The following is a 23,768-nucleotide window of genomic DNA, read 5'->3' as shown; positions in this document are numbered from 1 at the left end:
TTCAAGCATTTTGAAACGTTGCGACGGATATCTTTTTTTACGGTTTTGATCCAAACGTCTGTTAGTTGACTAAAGAATTTGATTTTGATCATATTTTTAATATTTTTGAAAGGGTGAAATAGTAACTTTTCATTTATTACATTAAAATAAATTAAAAATTAAATTAAACAAAAAGAAATTAGAAAATAAAAACCAATCGTCTTCTTCCTCCCATCCCCAACCCAAAATCAATTCCCGACCACCGCCTCCTCCATCTCCACCTTCATTCCCAGCCATAAAGACCCAAATCATAATGTAACCCATAGAAATAAGCTTGGAAGGGAAGAATGAGGATTGTGGAGAGATTGCGATTTTATGGGTGGTTGCCTCTCTCCAAAACTGAAGATTTTTCCCCATTACTAGCAATAAAAACGAACATCCCTTGGAAAATTGCACGGGAAGCAGCATATATGATTGTGAAACATTACGTTGATTTCACCATACATCCTTAATATTGGAGGTGACCCACAGAAAATCCATTTTTTTAACCATAGATCTGTGTGTTGCATAATGGTTTCTTTATCTTTATATTTCTATGAGTTATATTTTGGTTTGAATTTTTCTGGTTGGGGATGGATATGGAGGTGGAGGTGGAGGCGGAGGCGGAGGTGGGGGGTGGTTAGGAACTGATTTTGGGTTGGGTTGGATTGGGTTGGGTTGGGGTGGCATGGGAGGAAGTGGACGATTGGTTTTTATTTTCTAATTTCTTATTTTTTTAAAATCTAATTTTTAACTTATTTTAATGTAATAGATGAAAAGTTACTATTTTAACCTTTCAAAAATATTAAAAGTATGGTCAAAATCAAATTTTTTAGTCAACTAACAGACATTTGGATGAAAATCGTAAAAAAAAGTCTTCCGTCGCAATGTTTTGAAAGGTTTGGGGTGACAGTTGCAACAAATTAAAGGTTTGGAGAAAGTCTGCTAATATTTTAAAGGTTTGGAGCCTCTACTGCAATTTTCCCATTTTTTAATTATATTTTAACCACGTGTTCTCAAATAAATCACTATTTAAAAAAAAAAAATATTTTTTTCCAAAATGGGTTAAACAAAGGTATGGTTGAGTTCGAACAGTAAGAATGCTATAGAAATTTTCTAAAATGCATGGTATATTTGGTACAATGATTTAGATTCTCGACTCATTATGAAAAATTTAAATTGCAATCCTACTATACATACAGAGAGAATTGCCAAGCGAACAAGGGATAGGCGACACATATTTATTGAACCTTGAATATATAAAAAAATATATACATATCTTAACAATGCACAAGCGACACCTGTCTCCCTAGCAATCTCCCTTGTACAAGGGACTTGACTTCTTAAATTTTGCTATGTTTTAATTGGAGTTTTGTATTATAGTAGGACTAAGAGGTGTGGGTAGCATCAATTTTCCTAAATATGCTCCACGCAAAAAATGGTTTATGGACACATTTTATTTATTTATTATTATTATTTTGGTCTTAAAAAAGTTTCAAAGTTTAGCTTAAACGAGTTTCAAAATTTTAGATCGAAATTGATGACGATCTTGTTGTGTCTATGACAGTGATGGCGATAGTAAAGTGGTGGAATGATTCAAGCGAGTAATGTAACATGTTACTTATTGTGACGATGGTGTAGAATGATTTTAAATTAGCAATGTGATGCTTTATTCGTATTCTATAATGGCGATGGTGGTGATGACATATTGCGGGATGTAGAGTGATTTCATATGGATAATAAGTAAGTTGTTTGATCCCATTTATTTAATATGTATAACTATCCAAATTAGATATAAATGAGTAATACGTGTAAGTGGTACTTGTAAATTTCACAAAATGTGTAAATAAAAAGTGATTCTATGTACACTTTAATTTGAAACATATTCAAAAAAATAATGCTACTAAGCCATAGAGTAGGTGACATAATAGGTGTTGACAAGATATGATTGGTTGAAAAAGTTAATAGTATTTTAAACAGTCCAATAACGTATTGCCACGTAACATTATGTTAATGATTATGTTAACCATTATGTTTATGTAACACGATAACGTACTAGCATGAAAAATGGATATTCTAAATCAAGAGACTCAATGACACAATAATGCAATAAACAAACACAATAATGCAAAAAATTAAAAAAATAAAAATAAAAATTTGACCAAGAAGAAGAAGAAGAAGAAAAGAAAAATTAAAGTACACGGGGATGATTACACTCTTGAATCATTTATCAAAACATATTAACAAGACATTACCAGCCAGTCATTTTAATAGGATTGAACGGAAAAATGTCATTAGCAAATTTGCTATTTCCGTTGAATGTTTGGCAAAGCTCAAATTATAATTTAATTTGGCTAAAAATTCATAGCTTACTATTCACATATTATTGACATATTCCATATGAGTCATAATTTATAAGCACCATCAAACAAGCATAAAAATTAAAATTATAGCTATGTAGAAAAATAAAGGAAAAATTGTAGCAGCGGTTCCTAAACTTTTAATTTTTGGTAGTCTTTATCCCAATATTTATTTTGTGTCAATGGAGGTTTCTAAACTTTCATAAATATGCACCTAGGGTACATATGGAAGGAAACCGTCCAAAAAAACTATCAGTTGACCAAGAAAATTAAAGAATCAATATCTAATAAAACCATCCAAAAAGGTATCAATATCCAATAAAATTATCGCGATAGCAGATAGTTCAAGGAATATTTTCGATCAACTGACGGTGTTTTGGATGGTTTCTATCTAGATAGACCTTAGGTGCATATTTATTTAATGTTAGGGATCCTCGTTGGCACAAAATGAAGGTTAGAGTAAAGTCTACAAAAAATAAAAAGGTTAGGGACCGCTATTTCAATTTTTCCAAAAATAAATGGGACACAATGAAAAAGGATTAGCGATTTTCAACAAATTTAGCCTCTATTTGGCCCTCATTCTTGTCAAATTTTAATGATTGGAATAGTTTTTTTTAAATGTGTGGTTGAAAAAGAATGAAAAGTTTTTGATTTGTGTATAATATTATATTATGGAAGATTGTGTGATTGAAAGTAAGAGAGAAAGAAATAATGAGAATAAGAATGAGGGCCAAACGGGGACCTAGCTGAAAAGTTATAGGAAGGGATCTAATAAGACAAATATTTCATGCAAGTATCGAATTGATTGTAGGAAATTGAAGGGTCGTTTTAATTGTTAACCATTTCAATAAATAAATGGTGTTATAAAGGTAATTCATACTAAAAATTAAAGTTTTAGTAAATTTTGATAAAAGTTTGTGAAATATGTAATTGAAAATTCGATAAAAATTATAACTCCCATGCAAAGTATAATAAAAGAAGGAATTAAAAAAAAAAAAGAAATTTAAGAAATAAGGGCAAAACAGGATTTTGATAATATCACTGTAGGACAAACTTGAAGCATCAAGATTTCAAATGAGTAGTTTGCCTCGTCATTGACAACATTAAACCTTGTTTCTCACTTTGTCTAATATTATTTCAAAACTTTATATTTTCCAATTTATTTTTAACCATACGTTCTCTTAATAAAATATTTTACATATAAACTCTAAAATATTTCATGCTTTCTAACTAAATATTATTCAAAAAATCTATTGTTTTAAAACTCATTTTTCTACTTTAATGATAATTAATACGGACTAAATTGTCAAAGAGAGGAATTGGACAGAATGACGCATGTGGAAAGCATACATTATATAATGACATTGGAGAAACATTTTAAAGTTTGGCGACCAATAATCCTCAATTTCTTAAGGATTTTTCTAGTTGTACATCGGTTACCAATCTCTTAACAAGAGGAGGGAAATTGACACCCCAGTATACCGATCCCCTCACAAGAGAGGGGTTGCGGTGTCAAATTCGGTGTACATGTGGAAAAACCCAAGCACGGTCGCACCGGCCTGCCACCACGGCCTCACGGTCGAACGGTCGTGGGCTATAAACGCCCAAACCGTTCGGTCTGGGGTTTCTTCATTTCTTCTCCCAATAACCACACGCCTCCAATTCATAAATTTGGTACTTCAAACACACCAAATCCGTCAAAAAGATGAGAAATTTGGCAGCAACATCTCTGTTCCCTATTCTCAAATTTTGTGTTTTACAATTTCAATCACATCGTTTCTGATTTTTTCCATTTTTAATTAGATTTGCTCTGGACTTCTTCGGTCCAAAGAATTAATATATACAATACCTTAATTTTTTTTGACACAATAATAGAACCCTCAATTTACAAGTGTGATCTAAAAGTAAAATTGTAATAGAGTTAGAAAATAGAGTGTTTCTTTGGTGGGTTTGCTATGGCTGATGCGTTGTCTGTGATTCCAATGGCGGTTCTCCGTAACCTCTCCGATAAGCTCTATGAAAAGCGCAAAAATGCGGCTCTTGAGGTCTTTATTAGACATATATGTATTTGTTTGTAAAGTTATTTTATTTTATTTTATTTTTTTTGGTTTTATGGTTTCGTGGAGTAATTTTCTGAATTTTGTGAAATTATTCCTTTTTATTTTTTTTGGGGTTGGTGGGTTCCAGGTGGAAGGGATAGTGAAGCAATTAGCGATGGCAGGGGATCATGATAAAATTACCGCGGTGATCAATTTGTTGACCACCGAGTTTACCCACTCGGCTCAGGCTAATCATCGCAAAGTAAGTTCTTTTTTTGTTCGGTTTTCTTAATTGACATTGAAAATGAGACTTTATTCATTAAACGCTTTAGTTGAAGTGCTGAATTTTAATTTGGTTTTGTTCTATGTATATACTATTTTGCACTTTAGGGAGGGTTGATAGGATTGGCTGCCGCAACGGTAGGTTTGACTTCGGAAGCAGCACAGCATCTTGAGGTAACATTACTAAAATGTCTGAAGTAATGAACAAAGTTTTTGAACTTTTTCTCCAGTTCCATCTTATTCTTTTCTCTACTATAAATGCTTTAAGCTCATTATAAAATTTAGTCAAGAAAAGAAGAATGGCCCAATGGAATATGTAATGACTGTGGACCGTAGTTCAGCTGAGTTTGGTTCCACCAAATTAGTATGAGTGCATAGGTCAACTAACATAAAGAAGAAAGAGTTCACTCAGTGATAGCCTTTGGGTTCTGAACTCCATGATGGGAAGGAGTACCATTGTGGATTTATAGTGATCTATAAATTTTCCCTAAAATGATCTGTTCGTTTCATGTTTGAGTATTACGAATCACTTTGTGCCGACTTGTTGCCATCAATTTTGTGGCCTGATACACGAATGACTAGAGTGTATTTCTGTACTGGTGGAGATCACAAACATAATTTATCACCGTGAACTTAATTTTGATTTTGCACTTGATTCCATCTTGCATCTAATTTGTGTAGCCACTTGTATGTTTTTTTTTTTTTTTGGTGTGTTGTTTGGATTATTAATTATGTTGCCTCTGATTGGGACAAGTTGAATAGACTATTTCCTATTCATAAATATTGTAATTGGTTTTTGATAAAGTAATATATGGAGTTTATATGAATAATGAATCTCTTCTGAACGTAATTTTAAGCACATGCGGGGCTTTTAAGACTTTGAAGTGGCAAAAACAATTGTGATCACGTTTGGGTGGGTTTATGAAAATGATAAGCTTCTAAGTAAAAATAAATAAATTTATGGAGTTGATTTCATGTTTGGATAAACTGTGCTAACAAGTATATTAAGCACATTTATGTTTAGGATCTAGTATATTTATGATAGTGAACTTGATTCTGATTTTGCACTTGATTCCATCTTGCATCTAATTTGTGTAGCCACTGATATGTATTTATTTATTGGTGAGTTGTTTGGATTATTAAATATGTTTCCTCTTATTGGGACAAGTTGACTAGACTATTAGCTATTCATGAATTTTATAACTGGTTCTTAATAAGGTAGTAAATGAAGTTTATACGAATTCTGAACATATTTTTAAGCACAGGCAGGGGCTTTAAAGACTTTTAATTGAAAAAAATAAAATAAAATTGAGATCATATTTGGGTGGGTTTAGAAAAAATGATAAGCTGCTTCTGTGTAAAAAGGGTGAAGTTATGGAATTGATTTCATGTTTGGATAAGTTGTACTCGTAAGTATATTAAGCCCATTTATGTTTATGAATCTAGTTACTTTTAAGCTAACTCAATATGACTATTAACCCAAATGCCCTTTATGTTTGGAAATTTAATTACTTTTAAGGGTAAAATGGTCTTTTCCTTGGTCAAAGAAAAATTAAGCACTTGCGGAAAGGTGATGGGTGACAAAGCATCGGCCAATTGTGGATTCAAAGCATGGGTTCTTGTTTGAACACGACTTGTATTGTTACGTGTCTGCAGGTTTGTATATTACTGATGCATGCAACTTTACTCTAATTAAAAAAAGGGGAAAAAAAAAATGAAAAGAAGAAAAGAAAGAGAAAAGCTGCAGGCTCTGGGACCAAATCAGACCAATAGACAACAAACATAAATGTAGGTAAAAGGAGAAGATAATAAACAGAAAAATGAAAAAAAGAGAAAAGGTAAGTGCCTGTCGTTGCTGCTGTTGCTTCATTGTCATTGCTTCTATGGTGAAGTTGTTGTTTGCTGCTGCCATCACCTAGTCTCTGGAGATAATTCTGCTATTTAGATATTTTTATTTTTATTTTTATTATTTATTTTTATTTTTTAAATTTTCTGTGGCTTTGGGTTGTTTTTTCCCATTTTTTATTCTTTTACAAATGGATGGTTTTGTTTAATTATGTTTAGCAAGTGTTTCCGTTTCTTTCAGAATTGATATATTGTATTTAAAACTCTGCCATGCCTTTCACATTGGAATAATGAATTTTAAGTTTATTGGAGCCCATCTCACAAAGATCAGCAACTCACTTATTAAATGAGGAGTGCACGCCAGTGATTCAATGGTAGTAGATTACCATATTTTAACTCCGTAGAGTTTAAATGATATAATAACACGTTTCAAGCCGAGTGATAATTTGAATTTTTTAAAACATTGGTTTCTTGATTAGGTCAAGTTTGAGAATCATTTCTATCTTCATAGTTCATGATATGCCATTCTACCGTTTTTAACTTATGACCAGAAAGATGGACATAAATGCTTGACAACTCTACAGAAAATTTGAAAAGTAGAGGATAAAGAGCAAATTTGAAAACAATATTAGAGAGATACAAATCATGACCTTCGCCTTTCAGATTGGGCAAAAAACGCAACATTTTATGGTTTGTGATTGTGATTGTGCCTATGTGGGAGTGGGAGAGCTATTAGATGCTATAATTGAGTGTAGAAAAAATTGATTCCGAATATTGGGATTTATCATATAAGTTTGAAGGACTACAGACAGGGACGTTGCCAGAAGTTCGGTATCGTGGGGTCAAAAATTGAAATGAATTTTTTTTTTTAAACAACATATCATTAATAAAGATAAGTCTATACACTATTTAAGCTTGTTCTCTCGAAAAAGATGGCACTGCTTAGCCAATCCTCCAACAACATTCACCACTTTATTCACTAGAGTAAAGAATGTTTCAATATCTGCATGTTTGTTTGCCATAGCTACAAGAGTTAGTTGCAACTGATGAGCAAAACAATGAAGATAAAATGAGCTAAAGATTTATTACAGAATAATTTACCTATACAATTAGCGGATTTATAGGAATTTAATTAGCTAGTTTCCTTAATTAGATAAATTAGATTTGTATATATACGTGTAATCTCTTTTGGAATGAAAATAAGAGAGAATATTGTTCTAATTTCTCTGTTATCTTACATGGTATCAGAGCCGGAAATTTGGTTCTGGTGATTAGCTCGGGCAGGTGTGTGAACCGGTTGCGATCCCCTTCATCTCTTGGACAGTGACGCAGCTGTTTCTTCCCTGCAATCCCTTGTATCTCTTAGACAGTGACGCGGCCATCTCTTTTTGGCGTCTTTGTGTGAGGAATCGATGCACTCCAACGTTCTGTGTGTGAGATCGACGTGTGTCTCACTCTTGTTTCCCGGCAACGGCTCGTTTCTCTATTGGTGGTTGCCGTTTGAAGTAGTTTCCCACAGTTTTGGTTGACGTCGCCAGATTTGAAGGAGGTTGCCGGCATCGCTGTGAGCTAAAGGTACGGCAATTCTGCCCCCTTTTTTCGTGTTAAATTGGTTCTCAGTGGCTATCTTCGATTCAGTCAGTGATTTGTTGGGCTGAGGATCTTCCGTTCAGTTAGTAACTTCTTGGGCTGAGGGTTGTTTGAATTGTTTAATTGGGCTGGGGCGTGTGTTTGGGCCTAATTTGTTGGGTTGTTCTAATTTATTGTTGGATTATTTCACTTAGGCCGTGAAAATTGCTTTTGGGCCTAATTTATTAGGTTGTTCTGATTATTTCATTTGAGCCGTGAGAATTGCTTTCGACCTGGATTATTTGTATTATTGTCTATCGTTTTATTGAAAAATGGCCGAGTCCAAGAGATTTGTGAGTGAGATGGTTCCAGTAATTTCCAAAATCACTGAACAAAAATTGAATGGAACTAATTATCTGGAGTGGAGTAAGACAGGGTCTATTTACGAAGCATAGACAAAGATGATCACTTAACTAAAGATCTGCCTAAAGATGATACCAAACAAAGTTGGCTGAGAGAAGATGTATAGCTCTTTTTGCAAATCAGAAATTTTATCGACAGTGAGGTAATTGGTTTAATTACTCACTGTGAATTTGTAAAAGAACTAATGGATTATCTGGAGTTTTTGTATTCTGGTAAAGGAAATGTGTCGAGAATGTATGAAGTTTGCAAGGCTTTTTATCGGGCTGAAAAGGAAGCCAAGTCTCTCACAGCTTACTTCATGGACTTCAAAAGGACGTATGAAGAACTTAATGTGCTATTGCCATTCAACACTGTTGTCAAAGTACAACAGATTCGGAGGGAACAAATGGCTGTTATGAGCTTTCTGGTTGGTCTTCCTTTCAAACTCGAGACTTCCAAATCTCAAATTCTCTCTAGTTCTGAAATCCCCTCTCTTCAAGAAGTATTCAGTAGAGTTTTGCACACTGAAAATGCCTTACATTTTCAAATTGATGTTCTTGTTAACAAAGGAGGGGGAATGGTTATGGAAGGAGAGTCAAGAAGGGAATCAAGGCTATTGATAACCGTAATAATTCAGGTAGCGTTGTGTGCTACTATTGCTATAAGCCAGGCCACACCAAGCGATACTGTAGGAAATGGCAGATTCGTAATCAGAAAACTCAGACTGCTAATGTTGTTGCTATTCCTAGTTCATTCTCTGAGAAAATAGTTATGATATCAGCTGATGAGTTTGCTAAATTTTCTCAATATCAAGAATCACTGAAGGAATCTACTTCAGTTACTGCCCTTGCTGAGTCAGGTAAAACATGTTTTATCTCCTCTTCAAACAACTGGGTGATTGATTCAGGTGCCACAGATCACATGACAGGTAATCCTAATACTTTCTCTAGCTTTCGATCACACAAAGCTTCATCTCCTGTCACCATAGCTGATGGGTCAACCTATGACATTGTAGGATCGGGAATTGTTAAACCAACCCTCTCTATTACCCTATCATCTATTCTAAGTCTCCCAAAACTTGCTTGTAATTTGATTTCTGTCAGTAGACTTACCAAAGATTTTAACTGTTGTATCTCATTCTTTCCTGATCATTGTATTTTCTAGGATCTTATGACGAAGCAGATTATTGGTAAATGACATGTATTTGGTGGTCTTTATATTCTTGATACGTGGGTGCTTCGATCTGTTGCTTCCTCTAGTGTCATCTATCTAGTTGAAGCACATTGTCGGTTGGGACATCCATCTCTACCTGTGTTGACGAAGCTATGTCCTTAGTTCCATGATGTATCTTCACTGGATTGTGAGTCATGTCATTTTGCAAAACATCACTGTAGCTGGCTAGGTTCAAGAATTAATAAACGAGCTGAGTCTGCTTTTGAGTTGGTTTATTCTGATGTTTGGATACCATGTCCCGTTGTGTCTAAAATTGGATTCAGATACTTTTTTTTTTTTTTGTGGATGATTTTTCTTGAATGACATGGATTTATTTTATGAAAAATTGATCTGAAGTGTTTTATCATTTTTATGCCTTTTATGCTGAAATTAAAACGCAATTTAATACCTTTATACATACACTACGAAGTGATAACATCAAAGTATACATGTCAGACTCATTTCGAGCTTACATGACTCAACATGGGATTCTTCACCAATCCTCCTGTATTGATACTCCTTGCCAAAACGGAGTTGCTGAGAGGAAGAATAGACATCTACTTGAGACGGCTCGAGCTTTTTTGTTTCAAACAAAGGTTCCTAAGCAGTTCTGGGCTGATGCCATCTCTACAGCTTGTTTTCTGATTAGTCGCATGCCATCCACAATACTTAATAGTGATATTCCATATAGTGTTCTATTTCCAAACAAGTCACCGTTCCCAGTGGAACCACGAATATTTGGAAGCACCTGTTTAAGGCTATCTGTTACTAAATTGGATCCAAAAGCCTTGAAATGTGTATTTCTGGGATATTCTCGCCTTCAGAAAGGATATCGATGCTAGTCTCCTGATATCCATAAATACCTAGTTTCTATTGATGTCTTTTCAGATATTACACCATTTTTCTCCTCTCCGTCCATGTCTACAAGTCAGAGGGACGAGGATAACTGGCTAATCTACCAAATCACACATCCAGGTGCTCCTACTGATCAATCAGATGATGGTGCTCCCATTGAGAGATCTTCGGCTCCAACAAAGCCATCTATTATTCACTGTTACTCCAGAAGACAGGAGAGCAATGATACATGTCCTGCACCAGCCACTTAGTCATCCGATCCTCCAAAAGACCTTGACTTTCCCATTAGCCTTCGCAAAGGTAAACGTCAACACACCCTTCTTAAATCTCTTTATCCTATAGCCAACTTTATTTCATATGATCATCTGTCTCCAGCATCTAGGTCTTTAATTACCTCTTTAGACTCAGTCTCTGTGCCGAAGATAGTAAAAGAAGCATTGGGTCATCCTAAATGGAAAAATGCGATGCTTGAGGAGATACATGCTTTAGATGAAAATCACACATGAGAATTGGTAGATTTACCTAAAGGCAAGAAAGCTGTGGGGTGCAAATGGGTCTTCGCTGTCAAAGTCAATCCTGATGGTTCTGTGGCAAGACTTAAAGCTCGACTTGTTGCAAAAGGATATGCTCAGACCTATGGAGTGGATTATTTAGATGCCTTCTCCCTAGTCGCCAAACTCACCTCTGTTCGCCTATTTATATTTATCACTGCTTCTCAAGATTGACCATTATACCAGTTGGACATCAAGAATGCGTTCCTTCATGGTGATCTCTAGGAAGAGGAATATATGGAGCAAACACCTGGGTTTGTCGCTTAGGGGGAGTATGAGAAAGTTTGTCACCTGAAGAAATCTTTGTATGGTCTAAAGTAGAGTCCCTGTGCTTGGTTTGACAAGTTTAGTGAGGTAGGTCAGGAGTTTGGACTGAAGAAGAGCAAGTGTACTCAGTCTTCTACAGACAGTCAACAGCTGGTGTTATTCTTCTTGTTGTTTACGTTGATGACATTGTCATTACAGGAGATGATTGTGCAGGTATCTCTTCTCTCAAGCTATTTCTACATACCAAGTTTCTCACAAAAGACTTGGGCCAGCTAAAATACTTTCTGGGAGTGGAAGTGACAAGAAGCAAAAAGGGAATCTTCTTGTCTCAAAGAAAGTATGTACTTGATTTGACAAAAATCGGAAAGATGGGAGCCACTGCATGACACCAATGATTCCCAATGTACATCGTACAAAAGATGAGGGTGACTTCTTTGATGATCCAGAAAAGTACAGGAGATTAGTTGGGAAATTAAATTATCTCATAGTAACTCGTCCAGATATTGCTCATACAGTGTGTAGTCAGCTAATTTATGTCTACACCTACAGTAAAACATTGGGCAGCCTTAGAACAAATATTGTACTACTTGAAAAGAGCTCCTGGTCTTGGCATAGTGTATAACAATCACGGACACGCTTGCATTGAGTGTTTTGCAGATGCTGATTGGGCTAGATCCAAAATTGATAGACGGTCCACTACGGGATATTGTGTCTTTGTTGGTGGAAACCTTGTGTCTTGGAGGAGCAAGAAACAGAATGTTGTATCTCGTTCCAGTGCAGAATGAGAATATAGAGCCATGACACAGGCCATACATGCGAAATTTTGTGGATACGACATCTTTTAACCGAGGTTGGATTGAAACTGTCAGTACCAGCGAAACTCTGGTGTGACAACCAAGCTGCCCTTCATATCACCTCAAATCCAGTATATCATGAAAGAACTAAACACATTGAGGTCGATTGTCACTTCATTCGTGAGAAAATTCAAGAAAATTTAATCTCTACTAGTTATGTGACGACTGAAGAACAACTTGGAGACATCTTCACAAAAGCATTGAATGGGAACCGGATTGAGTATCTTTGTAACAAGCTGGGCATGATTAATATCTACGCTCCAACTTGAGGGGAAGTGTTACAGAATAATATTAGCTGTATAATTAACACATTTATAGGAACCTAATTAGCTAATTAACTTAATTAGATAGACTACATTTGTATATATACGTGTGTGTGTGTGTATATCTCAATACCGCAGGACTTCCCCGCCTAATTGGGTGGCGGGCACTAGAAAAATGGTTCTCGTCTTACTATCCACTTCGTTTAAAGTCCATTTCAAGAATATATTTTATATAACACAAAGAGAAAAGAACTATCATCATTTGTAAAGGAAGCAGGAGTTGTTCTACAAATTAAAAAAAAAATGTAAAGATCTTTACAAATTAAAAGGCATTAAAAAATTAAAATAAAAAAGGGCAGTAAATGGAGCAGTGGTCCTCCCCTCCACGACTCCTTCCAACAGCCTTGACCGGATATGGATACGAGGTAAAGAGATAAAATACACGATGGGATGGAGGACGAAAATGGGTACTTGACCCCGTCCCGTTCCCATTCCTAAATACTCTTTACACTAGAGAGTGTGTTATATTGGTCAATGGCTATGGATGAAGAAACAACACTAGTTGTTAAAAACTCTTCACCAACTCTCAATTTGAATCACAAAAGAGACGTTCATTTTCTCTGCTGGTCTTTCCTTTTATTTTTCTTGGCTTATGGTGCTGTCCGAAACTTATATACCATCAATTATATAAGTTTTCATATTTTCGAGGTTTCAAATTTTTTTCATAATATTTTAATTTTATGAAAAATAAAATGAATAAAAAAAAAAAAAAAAAAAAAAAAAAAAAGAAAAGAGAAGAGAGAGAGAGAGAGAAAAAGAAGAAGAAGAATAAATTTTTTGGGGTCAAGTGACCCCACATGACCCCCATGTGGGTCCGTCCATGACTACAGAGTTAATTTGTTTTTGGGTCCAGTTTATGGAAGAGGAATGTCTCCACTGAAACACTTGTAGCTGTATGTATTATATGCTATTAGTTCATGACAGCGTGTGTTACAAGGGATGTGTTCCACATGAGAGCAGAGAACTATATTTTCCAAAGCAATATCTATGTAAGCTTTCTGGACTTGGAATAGCATTTTAAACTGCAATTGTTTTTGTTGCTGAAATTAAAATTTGTTTTTAATGTAGTTCATCAGGGTTTCTTGACAACCTCAAGCTCCAAAAATTATTAGGGGTCATTGCTGTTGGATGGGTTATTGGGAATCAAGCATCCAATAGATACCTTAGCGTATTTCTGAGGAACATTATCACTTGCGGTCCAAAGTCCCTCGGAGAATATTTGGCTTTTTTATTTCAATGTCAGTACGTTTATTAGTTTATTGAGGAGCCTCACTCACTTTCCCCTCTTTAGTTCAAATAGATCTCGGTCGGTGCATGCCCAGAAATGTTGCATGAAGGGACCAGTTGACCTTGTATTTTGATGCTTGTATGTTTATTTGTTTATCAAGCAGTCTCTTTCCCTCTCTCTTTGCTTCAAATAGATCGCAGTCTGTTCATGTCCAGAGATGCTGCATTGTTGCACTGGTGGCCCTTTAGATATCTTTATTGGCAAATGAATTCAAGCTTAAGATAGAATAATTTCCATTTGAAGCATTCAGGTTTTGTGGTTAGAAGGGTTACAGCAATATTATGCAGCTGTTTTAATGGAAAAGTGTTTCTCAATGAGAAAGAGGAAAACAGAAAGCCAATACTAAAGTTTGTTAGTTATAATAATAGAAAAAGGTCTTCATGAGTTTATCACCTGTTTCCCTTGTAGAAAAAGTTATAGCACATGATGCTGCTGCGTGCTGGAACAATTCAACCTCTTAATTGGACCGTTTTCTATTGGATGAGAGAATTTCTCCATCATGCTGTTCGATGCATGTTAAATACTTTTTTACTTGGTGGATGAAGAATGCTATGAAATGATTTCTATTTCTTTGTCATCCTTAATGTGTCTTCTGATTTTAATTTGCTTGCTTATTCTCTTGTTTATCCATTTGCTTTGTTTTGCTTCTGAAAGTCCCTCTCTTTTATTAATGCATTTCACTGCTCCTGCTGACCTGATCCCTCAGCAAATTGTACCATCAGTCTTGTATTCCTTTTCTGATCAAGATAGCAGAGTTCGTTATTATGCATGTGAAGCTCTGTATAACATAGCAAAGGTGAGAAATTGAACAGGAGTCTTGCCATTTGTGTTTTTGTCCTCTGTGTTTGGATTTCATCCTTTCTAATTTGCAGGTTGTGAGAGGAGATATTATTGTGTTCTTCAATGAGATTTTTGAAGTTCTATGTAAGCTTTCCACTGATTCAGATCCCAATGTACAAAGTGCTGCTCATCTTTTAGATAGACTTGTAAAGGTAGATGATTTTCGTTTTCTTTCTAGTCATGCCGGTTTCATTCTTGTATATTGTTTGTTTTGTTTTGAAAGATAATTCTGATTGTTAACCTGGTGCTTTGAGTTGTTTGAATGCAGGATATTGTTACAGAAAGTGATCAATTCAGGTATGCTGTCTCTTTGTTCTGGCTGTGTTTTTTGGAACTAAGTTGTTGATTTTTTTGAAGCATTTAGCAAATTATCGGTGTAAACTGTTGCCGTTTGATCCTGACACAGTATTGAAGAATTTATACCACTGTTGAGAGAACGAATGAATGTCCTAAACCCTTATGTGCGCCAATTTCTGGTAGGATGGATTACTGTTCTAGACAGCGTTCCCGATATAGATATGCTTGGTTTTCTTCCTGATTTTCTTGATGGTAAGTTGTCTTTATTGTTGCTTTAGCCTGATCTTCTTGATGGTAAGTTGTCCTTATTTGAGGTTTGTTAGGCTTTAACCGTGTTTTCTCTGATGCATGTTCTTACATGATTGGTGAAATCGCAGGCTTATTTAACATGCTAAGTGATTCCAGCCATGAAATAAGGCAACAAGCTGATTCAGCACTTTCAGAATTTCTTCAAGAAATAAAGAATTCTCCAGTAAGATTCATGCTAGCATGGAATGAATATAAACATTTTATTGTTGTATGTATATAACTGTTGCATTGTAGGTTTCTTTTCTTATTTCCATGATGATGTGTTTCTGACGCGTAGTAATATTAGTATTATTATTTATTTATTTATTTTTAAAATTTTCATTATGATTTGTTTTTGAGAACAATTGTGTTAATGTTCCACCTGATGTTCACGTATATTGCTTCAGTGGACTTTTGGGAGGGTGGATTAAGAGAACCTTTTGACCTTGCCTGTGGGTTTGGGTACATTGGAGCATTTGCACACTCTTTTATGTCAATAACTGAATATCACATACTTCTATGAATTACATTTGTAATATGTTGTGTGGGATTTTCTTTAGTTGCAAATAATTGTGGATTGTGTTTATCTTGCAATCATTTTTCAGGCATTAGCAATCATTCTCGAAATATTTCATAATTGACGTGTCCTATTTTTCTTTCGAACTAGCAGATTTTACCATTCAATTTAATATTTCTGACTTGGTCAGTGGTTCTCTTGAAGTCTGTAGATTATGGTCGCATGGCTGAAATACTGGTACAGAGAGCAGCTTCGTTGGATGAATTTACTAGGTTGACTGCTATTACTTGGGTAAGGACATTTAAGGGTATGATTGCTGAGTAAAAGTATTTATCCAATTGCTGAGTAGCTTTTTGGCTTACTATACGCAATAAAATGTTCAAAAATCAAAATTGTTGGAATAATTTTTGATTACTATTTCGTCTGCAGATCAACGAGTTTGTGAAACTTGGCGGGGATCAACTTTTTCCTTATTATGCTGATATTCTTGGAGCCATTCTGCCCTGCATATCTGATAAGGAGGAGAAAATAAGAGTTGTATGTTTTTATTTTTTGAATATTGTCAATTCTTCCTTTCCTCATTTCATTTTCAAATCTATAATATTTCAAGTTAGTTACCTTTTAGAGCTTTCCCCTTTGTTGACCTTCACTTTCCTTAAAAATAAATCAATCCTTCTCCTTCATTGATTGCACGTCTTTGCTGCTGCCTCTTCTTTGGTTGGGGTGTAAATATGCTCGTGTTAACATTTCTATTAAATATCAGGTTGCTCGTGAAACAAATGAAGAACTTCATGGAATCAAGGCTGATCCGGCTGAAGGATTTGATGTAGGAGCAATCCTCTCAGTAGCAAGGAGGTATTTTTCTTTTATCCTAGAAAAAGCTAGATCTCAGTTTACGTTTGATTGATGATTAATTGTATCTCACAGAAGGTGACGGCAGAAGCGGGCTGATATAGTTTTCCATTTCCTTTAAAGGATTATGTTTGCAGTGGTGGAAATTTCTGAGTTTTCTCTTGTTCAACAGGCATCTATCTAGTGAATGGGAGGCAACGCGTATTGAAGCATTGAACTGGATATCAACTCTCTTAAATAGATATCGATCGGAGGTAATGAGGTCGTTTCCTTTTTTCCCCCCCGCTTTTTTGACTTGTTTATATGTTTCATATGCTAGTATAGGACTTTTTTTTAATGGTCAATTGAAAAGGATAGGCATGCAATGTTAGCCTCACAAGAAAGGATTAGAAAGGACTTAATTGCTTTAGCACTGTTATTAAATGCCTGAACAAACTTGAAGATGACCTTTAAGCTGTGTTTTTTTCCACTATATAGCTGTTTGATTCATTTATTAACAATCATTTCATGGTATAACCTTGGCTTCTTCAGATTGTTGTTTATTTATGAATTTCAGAAGAATTTTAAGTTTAAAGCTGTGGTGTAGGGACACTTCAATTAGGGTGGCGTGTCCATGTCCATGTCCGACACGTGTTGGATACCGACACTTCTTGGACGCCTTACCATTGTCATTTTTCTTCCTTTATTGAAAGTGTTAAATATTTTTAATTCAAAGTTATTATTAAATAACAAATAGGCGCTCTTGTTTAAAAGATAAAAAAAAAAAAAATTAGTAACAAATATAAAACTAAATTTGTACTAGAGTGAGGTTTTCGGGTGGAAGAAAATTCACATTTTAGCTTGTGAAAGAGATTGTCATGCGACACGACTAGTTATTGTGGAGGGATCATTCATGCTTGAGTTAGAATGATAGAAACTTTAAGTGGTTATATCCCCATTTTGATGGTTCCTTTCATCAATAACCTCCAAGATGCACAGGGATGTAGACAGATTGTGCTGAAGTGGAGTCCTTTGTATATAGTTCTTTAGGAAGTTCATCTCATGTTTTGTAGATAAAATGCAATTGTGATTGTTTAGGATTTTCTTAGGCTTGCAGTTGGTTTCTATTTCACAGAGACTACTTTTAGGTGTAAAAGTATCAGGAACTCTGTGTAGTCGTGTTCGCATATTTGAACATCCAATGATACTTAGGCATTTAAATAAGGAGTGAAAATTAATCTAAAGTTCTAAGTTTTGAGAAATGTTAGATGGGATATGAAAGCACAGTGACTTGAAAAAAGAGAAAATTCTCTGTATTTTTCATATATACACTACAATCGGGTGTCCCCTTTAATAGTACACGGGAAGAGTTAAAAATAAGGAAAGGAAAGAAAAGATTACAGGAAAAAGAATTATTTCCTAAATCCTAAATTGACCTAATCACCTCCAAGAATCATTCAACAATTACAATTTTCCTAAATACAAATATTAATTATGGCAGTTAAGATACTGTCATATCCTTGAGATTTCAACTGGATATCTAGCTGTTTCACCTTTCTAGGCTACGCACAAGTCTTGAGGCCTAAGCATGAGCTTAAATCAATAAAATAGTTGAAAAGATTATGGGAATACAAATTGTAGGTGTCATAGCTAACAAGTAGCTCCAGAACATGTCCAAGCTCATAATGAAGGATGTGAAACGTTTCCTGGGAGACCGCTCTCTTTCAAGACGATGCATGATATGTCAAGCTCTGATAAGGTTCTCTGCTTGGCATCGTATTAGATCACCGAAACATAAAATAGATCAACAAATCTAAAGATTATAAATTGACAAAGTAGTAATTTCATGATCATGTATCCACAACTAGAACAAATAGTAATAACACATGAAACAATTGCTCACAATTTGCTAGAACTTTTCTTGCTTTTGAATTTTGAAGAAAAGAAAAACCCTTGGGAAAGATAGAAACTAAAGTAAAAAACAGAGATAGTAGATAACAAGAATAATACAAAAGGAGAAGAATCCTTCTCTTTTCTTATCTCCAGCTCTTTCTTTTTTCGTTTCCTTGGTTGCATTGGGTTTAGAGTAACTGAAAACCTTTAGTGTTTTTGGTCCACAAAGATAAACACCATTAAAACTGAGTTTGGTATTAAGAAATGTGCAGAAATGGCAAGATGTGGAGTGAACACATCAGCTACCCTGAGGGCCTCACCAAGTCAAGGTGTATGCCGCGACAAAGGGCACTTAAAGCTTAAGCTTTGAGACTCCTAATGTACACCTCGTGCATGAGGTGTGCTTCAAGTGTGCACCTTGCATGCCCTTGAAAACACTGGTTCTGCATGGTGTATTTCAACATAATCTATATATCATAGTCCCTTTTTGTCGTTCAGCAACATCTGGTTGATGTCTTGTTACACAAGTTTGCCAAATGCTTGGCATCTAAACTTTTGCCATTGCTCAATTTTTAAACTTTGCTAATTGGGCGAGATCTTGCTTTGATGAATTAACATGTTATCTTCCACAGGTTTTGTCTTTTCTGAATGACGTTTTCGATACTCTTCTGAAGGCGCTTTCAGATCCTTCTGATGAGGTACCATGTTCTACTGCATTTGTTTCTAACACAAATTTTTGAAGCAATGAGAGAAATATCATAATGTTACAGGTTTTGCTTTTTCTACAATTAAGTTTCTGTGTTTTGTTTTTGCATGCATTTGTGCTATATTTATATAAACTGTACACTGTGTTANTTTTGCTTTTTCTACAATTAAGTTTCTGTGTTTTGTTTTTGCATGCATTTGTGCTATATTTATATAAACTGTACACTGTGTTATGTGTATGTTAAAGGTTCGGAGAATGTAAACTCTGCTGCACTTGATTGATGTAAATTTAGAAGTTTAGATGAATCTTCTGTTTCTTCTAGAGGACTTGACTCTATATTGCTCCAAATGGTACTGCTATTTTTCTATTTATTTCACTTGGAGAATGAGTGCTAAGAGGAACCCATGTACCTGAACTTCCCAGTCCCCACTCGTTGTAAAATGACAAGGAAACGAGATGAAAGAGAAGAGAACTGACTGGTATTTTGTGACCTTGAAATCTTACTATTAATGATAAATGCGCTTTCATCAATGTAACTTGTTGCCTCCACAGTGGCATACTCAATAACTTCCCTGACAAACATTGAAAAGGGGGTTCCAAAAGATTTCTCAATTTCTGCAAGATTCCTTCTCTTCTACAAGCTATAGAGTTGTTACAACAGCCTCCCAATGCTGCTGTCTAAGCATGAAATGACAGATCATTTGTTATCTGGCTGTCCTAGAAAATTAGAATTGGTTCTTACCTCTAATCTCCCTTGAAAGGATTTTACTCTGAAGAACTCATACTCGACACCTCCAACACACTTTGTCACTTTTGTGTTCTTAATCAGTAATATTGTTTCAAGAGAGTTCCAACATTTTAACTTCAGATGCTACATTTCACTTCATTTAAGAATAAAATGGTCTACTGACATCAGGTATACTAAGACAAGGGTTTGGAAGTGCAATACAGGTTGATTATTTTAGAAGCTCGATTTTGCTGGGGCCAATATTTGCATCTAGAAAGTTGTGTGAATTCTTCTGGAAAGTATACTGATATGTAATTCTTTCCTGCTGTTTGTCTTAAACTACCACGTTCTTTGGTTGGAGGGACAGGATAGTTGATGTGAAATGGAGATGGTTTTTCCTTTCATGAATTCAAATAAAGAAATTAATCCCTTGTCTGATATGAAAGGACAAAAAGTGGGAGAATGAAAATTTAATGTTGGAGATCAGTCCTATTTTTCGTTGATCCCATCTTCAATTCCCTCTTCTCTGCCCTCATATAGAATCTTTTTGTTTAACAATATCATACATACCTATTTCAGGCCTCATATTTCCTATGTATTAATGTTTACAGTATTTTACAACTAAGTGGTGTTTCCTTTAGGGACTTAGAGTACAAAATCAATTAGTTTAAAATCTACCCTAATTCGAAAAGACTTCAATACCATGCATCTTGTGATTTATAAACAAGTTTAATAGGATATTTCAATACTTTCGGTCCTTTTAGACACCTCTCTCTGCATGCTTTTTTTCATTTACTAATGTGGTCACAGAAGAACCAAGGCATGTGTTCATCAGTACTAACCCGTCTGAAGATCAATGGGAATAATATAAAGAGTTCTTGATGCGAAATCAAAAGATCTTCACTGTTCTTGAGAAAGGGAGTCACAACAGCTTAGACATTGTAATTTTTTTCCTTCTTGCTCTTCTTTTCTTCTCAGGTAGTGCTTCTGGTAATTGAGGTGCATGCATGCATAGCCAAAGACGACAAGCACTTTGTCCAGCTCCTTGTAGATTTAGTTCAAAATTTTCGAGTAGACAATACTCTTCTGGAGAAGTAAGCTTTTTAGGGCTGACTTATCTCATCCTGATGATTTCATCTGGTATGGTTAATTAGTGGATTAAATCCTATTCTTATTTCTCTTGCAGACGTGGTGCTCTGATAATTCGCCGACTTTGCGTACTATTAGATGCTGAAACAGTTTATCGAAAGCTTTCTACAATATTTGAAAGTGAATCTGATTTGGATTTTGCGTCTATTATGGTTCAGGTTGTTATGTTGAACCTAATCCAATAAAGGAATGCTATTGTGTTCTACATCTTCTAACTGGATCAGATATAGTATTATCTTCATTAGCTTCAGTTATCAACTTATCAATCATCATCTGTGCCATTTTTCGAGGGTGAAGAAATTGTACATTCTGGTATTTAATTACTCTTTTTTTTTGTGCGTGCTCATTTCTTTTTCAGGCTTTGAACTTGATTTTGCTCACTTCATCTGAGTTGTCTGGCCTTCGAGACCTCCTCAAACAATCCCTGTTTAATGATGCTGGGAAAAATTTATTTCTTGCTTTATATTCCTCGTGGTGCCATTCAGCAATGGCTATAATAAGCCTTTGCTTATTAGCTCAGGTAAGAGCCTTGTGCTTGAAGGCTTCCCATCCCTATCTGTCCCTTGTCAATTGTCATGCGTAATAATAATACTTGGGATTTGCCACCTAATTTTTTATTTTTGTTTTTTTTCTCTCTCCAGACTTACCGGCATGCAAGTTCCGTCATTCAATCTCTGGTTGAGGAGGATATCAATGTTAAGTTTTTAGTCCAGTTGGATAAATTGATCCATCTTCTAGAGACTCCTACATTTGCTTACCTTAGGCTACAGGTAATAGTAGTTTTAAACAGCACATGTGGTTGTTGATTAATCAGCTAGCTTTATTTGTGCGCTGTGCCTTATAATATGTTTTTCTTAGTACGAATACTATATTGATTATACTTGCTACTGACATTTGTACATGTATGCTGGATTGGGATTAATGTCTTGTTTATGTCTAAATTGTTTACCATCCTGCTGAGTCTGAGTTACAAAAAACTGAAATAGTTAAACATAGGGTATGTTCTATATATTTTTAAAGTGGACAACTTTTATTCTAAGAAAATGTCTGAAGGTAGTTGTGAAATTATGCCCCTGTTTTGTTCAACTATAAAGTTAGATTAAAATTTAAGTCAAAGCCAACTATTAATTTTAACTTCACATTTCATGAGATCCATAACTTTACAACTATATGTTCCATCAATTTTTATCAAAATCTAATGAAAATCTGATTTTATATGTAAACCAAATAGGGACTATACTCTCTCACGTGCAAATCTATTGGAATATAGAATAATGTTCACGAGATGGGGTCCAGGGGGAGAGAGTTTAGAAAGTTGAATCTAATCTAAATTATTAGTCTAGCCTGATTTACGAAATTGAATTTGTTTAATATAATTGAAAGTAAAGACCAAGGAAGTTAATGCTAGCAAATTGAAATGAGAAGTAACTTAAATTACCAAGTGTTTGGAATCCACCACTGTTTAACTTCATAATTTTCACGAGATTGATCCAGATGGAGATAGCTTAGAAAGTTGGTACTAATCTAAATTATTAGTTTAGCCGATTTTAAGAAATTGAATTTGTTTGAAATAATTGAAACTGAAGACCAATGAGGAAGTTAAAGCTAGCAAATTTAAATAAGAAGTAATTCAAATTACCAAGGGTTTGGAATCCAGCACTATTTAACTTCACTATCTCTAATTATTGAGTAATTCCCAAAATTAGGGTGACAACTCGAAATCAATCTATTGTCATCTCATAGATCTAACTCTGAAGCCCAAGTTAAAAAAATCCGAGATAAGTCCTTATTTTCATTTAATTGATTGTCTAAGTTTTTCCCGTATCTAATTTAATAAAGTCAAAGAATCCTAGGTGTCATGTCTTTAGAGTTCTATATATCAATTATAATGAAAATAAGACGAAGAAATGAAATCACCTTAATCTTTAAGCTGCCAAGCACTGACTACTTAAATGAATTACTAATTATAGAAAATACATAATATTACAGATGAAAGTACATACAATTTAGTTGTCTAAAGACGCAAGAACCATAAACATTTAAACACGTTAATGGAATTGAGACAATAAAAAGACAACTCTGTAAGTTTTCATTCTGTGATCAAGAAAAATTAAAAGTTAAAACGGCATAATAGAATTGAAAGACAGAGAAGATAAAACCCGTCAGAATAAAAGAAAAGGTCTTGATTTTTCTTCTTTAATTTTCGATAGCACCGAACATAGCCTACATCCCTTTTTTCTTCACCACTGCTATCGCATTTTTCTTTTGCGAAGTCCTTTGTCTTTTCTTTTTCTTCGTGTCGTCTCCCCATTTTTAGCTGCGGTCCTGTCCTTCATAAGTGCATCAGATGAATACCTTTTAGGGTTAGTCTGCGCAATGCTTTCTTTTCTTTCACTCTAGCTGCCAGCTCTTTATTTCCATAATCTGCCATCTTTATATCTTCTATTCCAACTCGAAGGCAAAATAGCACCTTATATGGGCTGGCTGTCCGCCTTGTTTCCTTTACTTGTTTTCCCCTTTTCTGTACGCAAACCAAACTCACTACGTTCCCCCTTTTTCTTTATAGAAACGAGGTTTTATTTCCTTTTTGACTGCTTCCTTCTTTTTGCTGCCTCATTGTTAACCCACGGCTGGATGCAGAATTTTTTTTCCCCC

General features: G+C 34.9%; 1 protein-coding gene and 1 pseudogene across 1 annotated transcript in view; both read left to right on the top strand.

Moving 5' to 3' along the window:
- The first annotated feature begins 3,788 nt into the window (after positions 1 to 3,788).
- The window catches only part of LOC111399107 (protein VAC14 homolog), a 23,122-nt gene continuing 3,142 nt past the window's right edge, over positions 3,789 to 23,768 (top strand). The window contains exons 1-17 of the mRNA XM_023026346.1: positions 3,789 to 4,423; positions 4,566 to 4,679; positions 4,808 to 4,873; positions 14,572 to 14,661; positions 14,738 to 14,857; positions 14,974 to 15,002; positions 15,112 to 15,254; positions 15,380 to 15,474; positions 16,012 to 16,098; positions 16,237 to 16,344; positions 16,571 to 16,662; positions 16,832 to 16,913; positions 19,164 to 19,229; positions 20,943 to 21,058; positions 21,151 to 21,271; positions 21,472 to 21,633; positions 21,755 to 21,883. Coding sequence (XP_022882114.1) covers positions 4,334 to 4,423; positions 4,566 to 4,679; positions 4,808 to 4,873; positions 14,572 to 14,661; positions 14,738 to 14,857; positions 14,974 to 15,002; positions 15,112 to 15,254; positions 15,380 to 15,474; positions 16,012 to 16,098; positions 16,237 to 16,344; positions 16,571 to 16,662; positions 16,832 to 16,913; positions 19,164 to 19,229; positions 20,943 to 21,058; positions 21,151 to 21,271; positions 21,472 to 21,633; positions 21,755 to 21,883 — 1,710 coding nt within the window. The 5' untranslated portion in view covers positions 3,789 to 4,333. The remainder of the gene's footprint in view (positions 4,424 to 4,565; positions 4,680 to 4,807; positions 4,874 to 14,571; positions 14,662 to 14,737; positions 14,858 to 14,973; positions 15,003 to 15,111; positions 15,255 to 15,379; positions 15,475 to 16,011; positions 16,099 to 16,236; positions 16,345 to 16,570; positions 16,663 to 16,831; positions 16,914 to 19,163; positions 19,230 to 20,942; positions 21,059 to 21,150; positions 21,272 to 21,471; positions 21,634 to 21,754; positions 21,884 to 23,768) is intronic.
- Positions 8,126 to 12,522, top strand: LOC111399108 (annotated as a pseudogene).

The sequence above is a fragment of the Olea europaea genome, chromosome 8 (genome assembly GCF_002742605.1).
Source record: "Olea europaea var. sylvestris chromosome 8, O_europaea_v1, whole genome shotgun sequence".
Classification (NCBI taxonomy): domain Eukaryota; kingdom Viridiplantae; phylum Streptophyta; class Magnoliopsida; order Lamiales; family Oleaceae; genus Olea; species Olea europaea.
The sequence above is the reverse complement of the archived record's forward strand: the minus strand, read 5'-3'. Positions and strand labels throughout refer to the sequence as shown.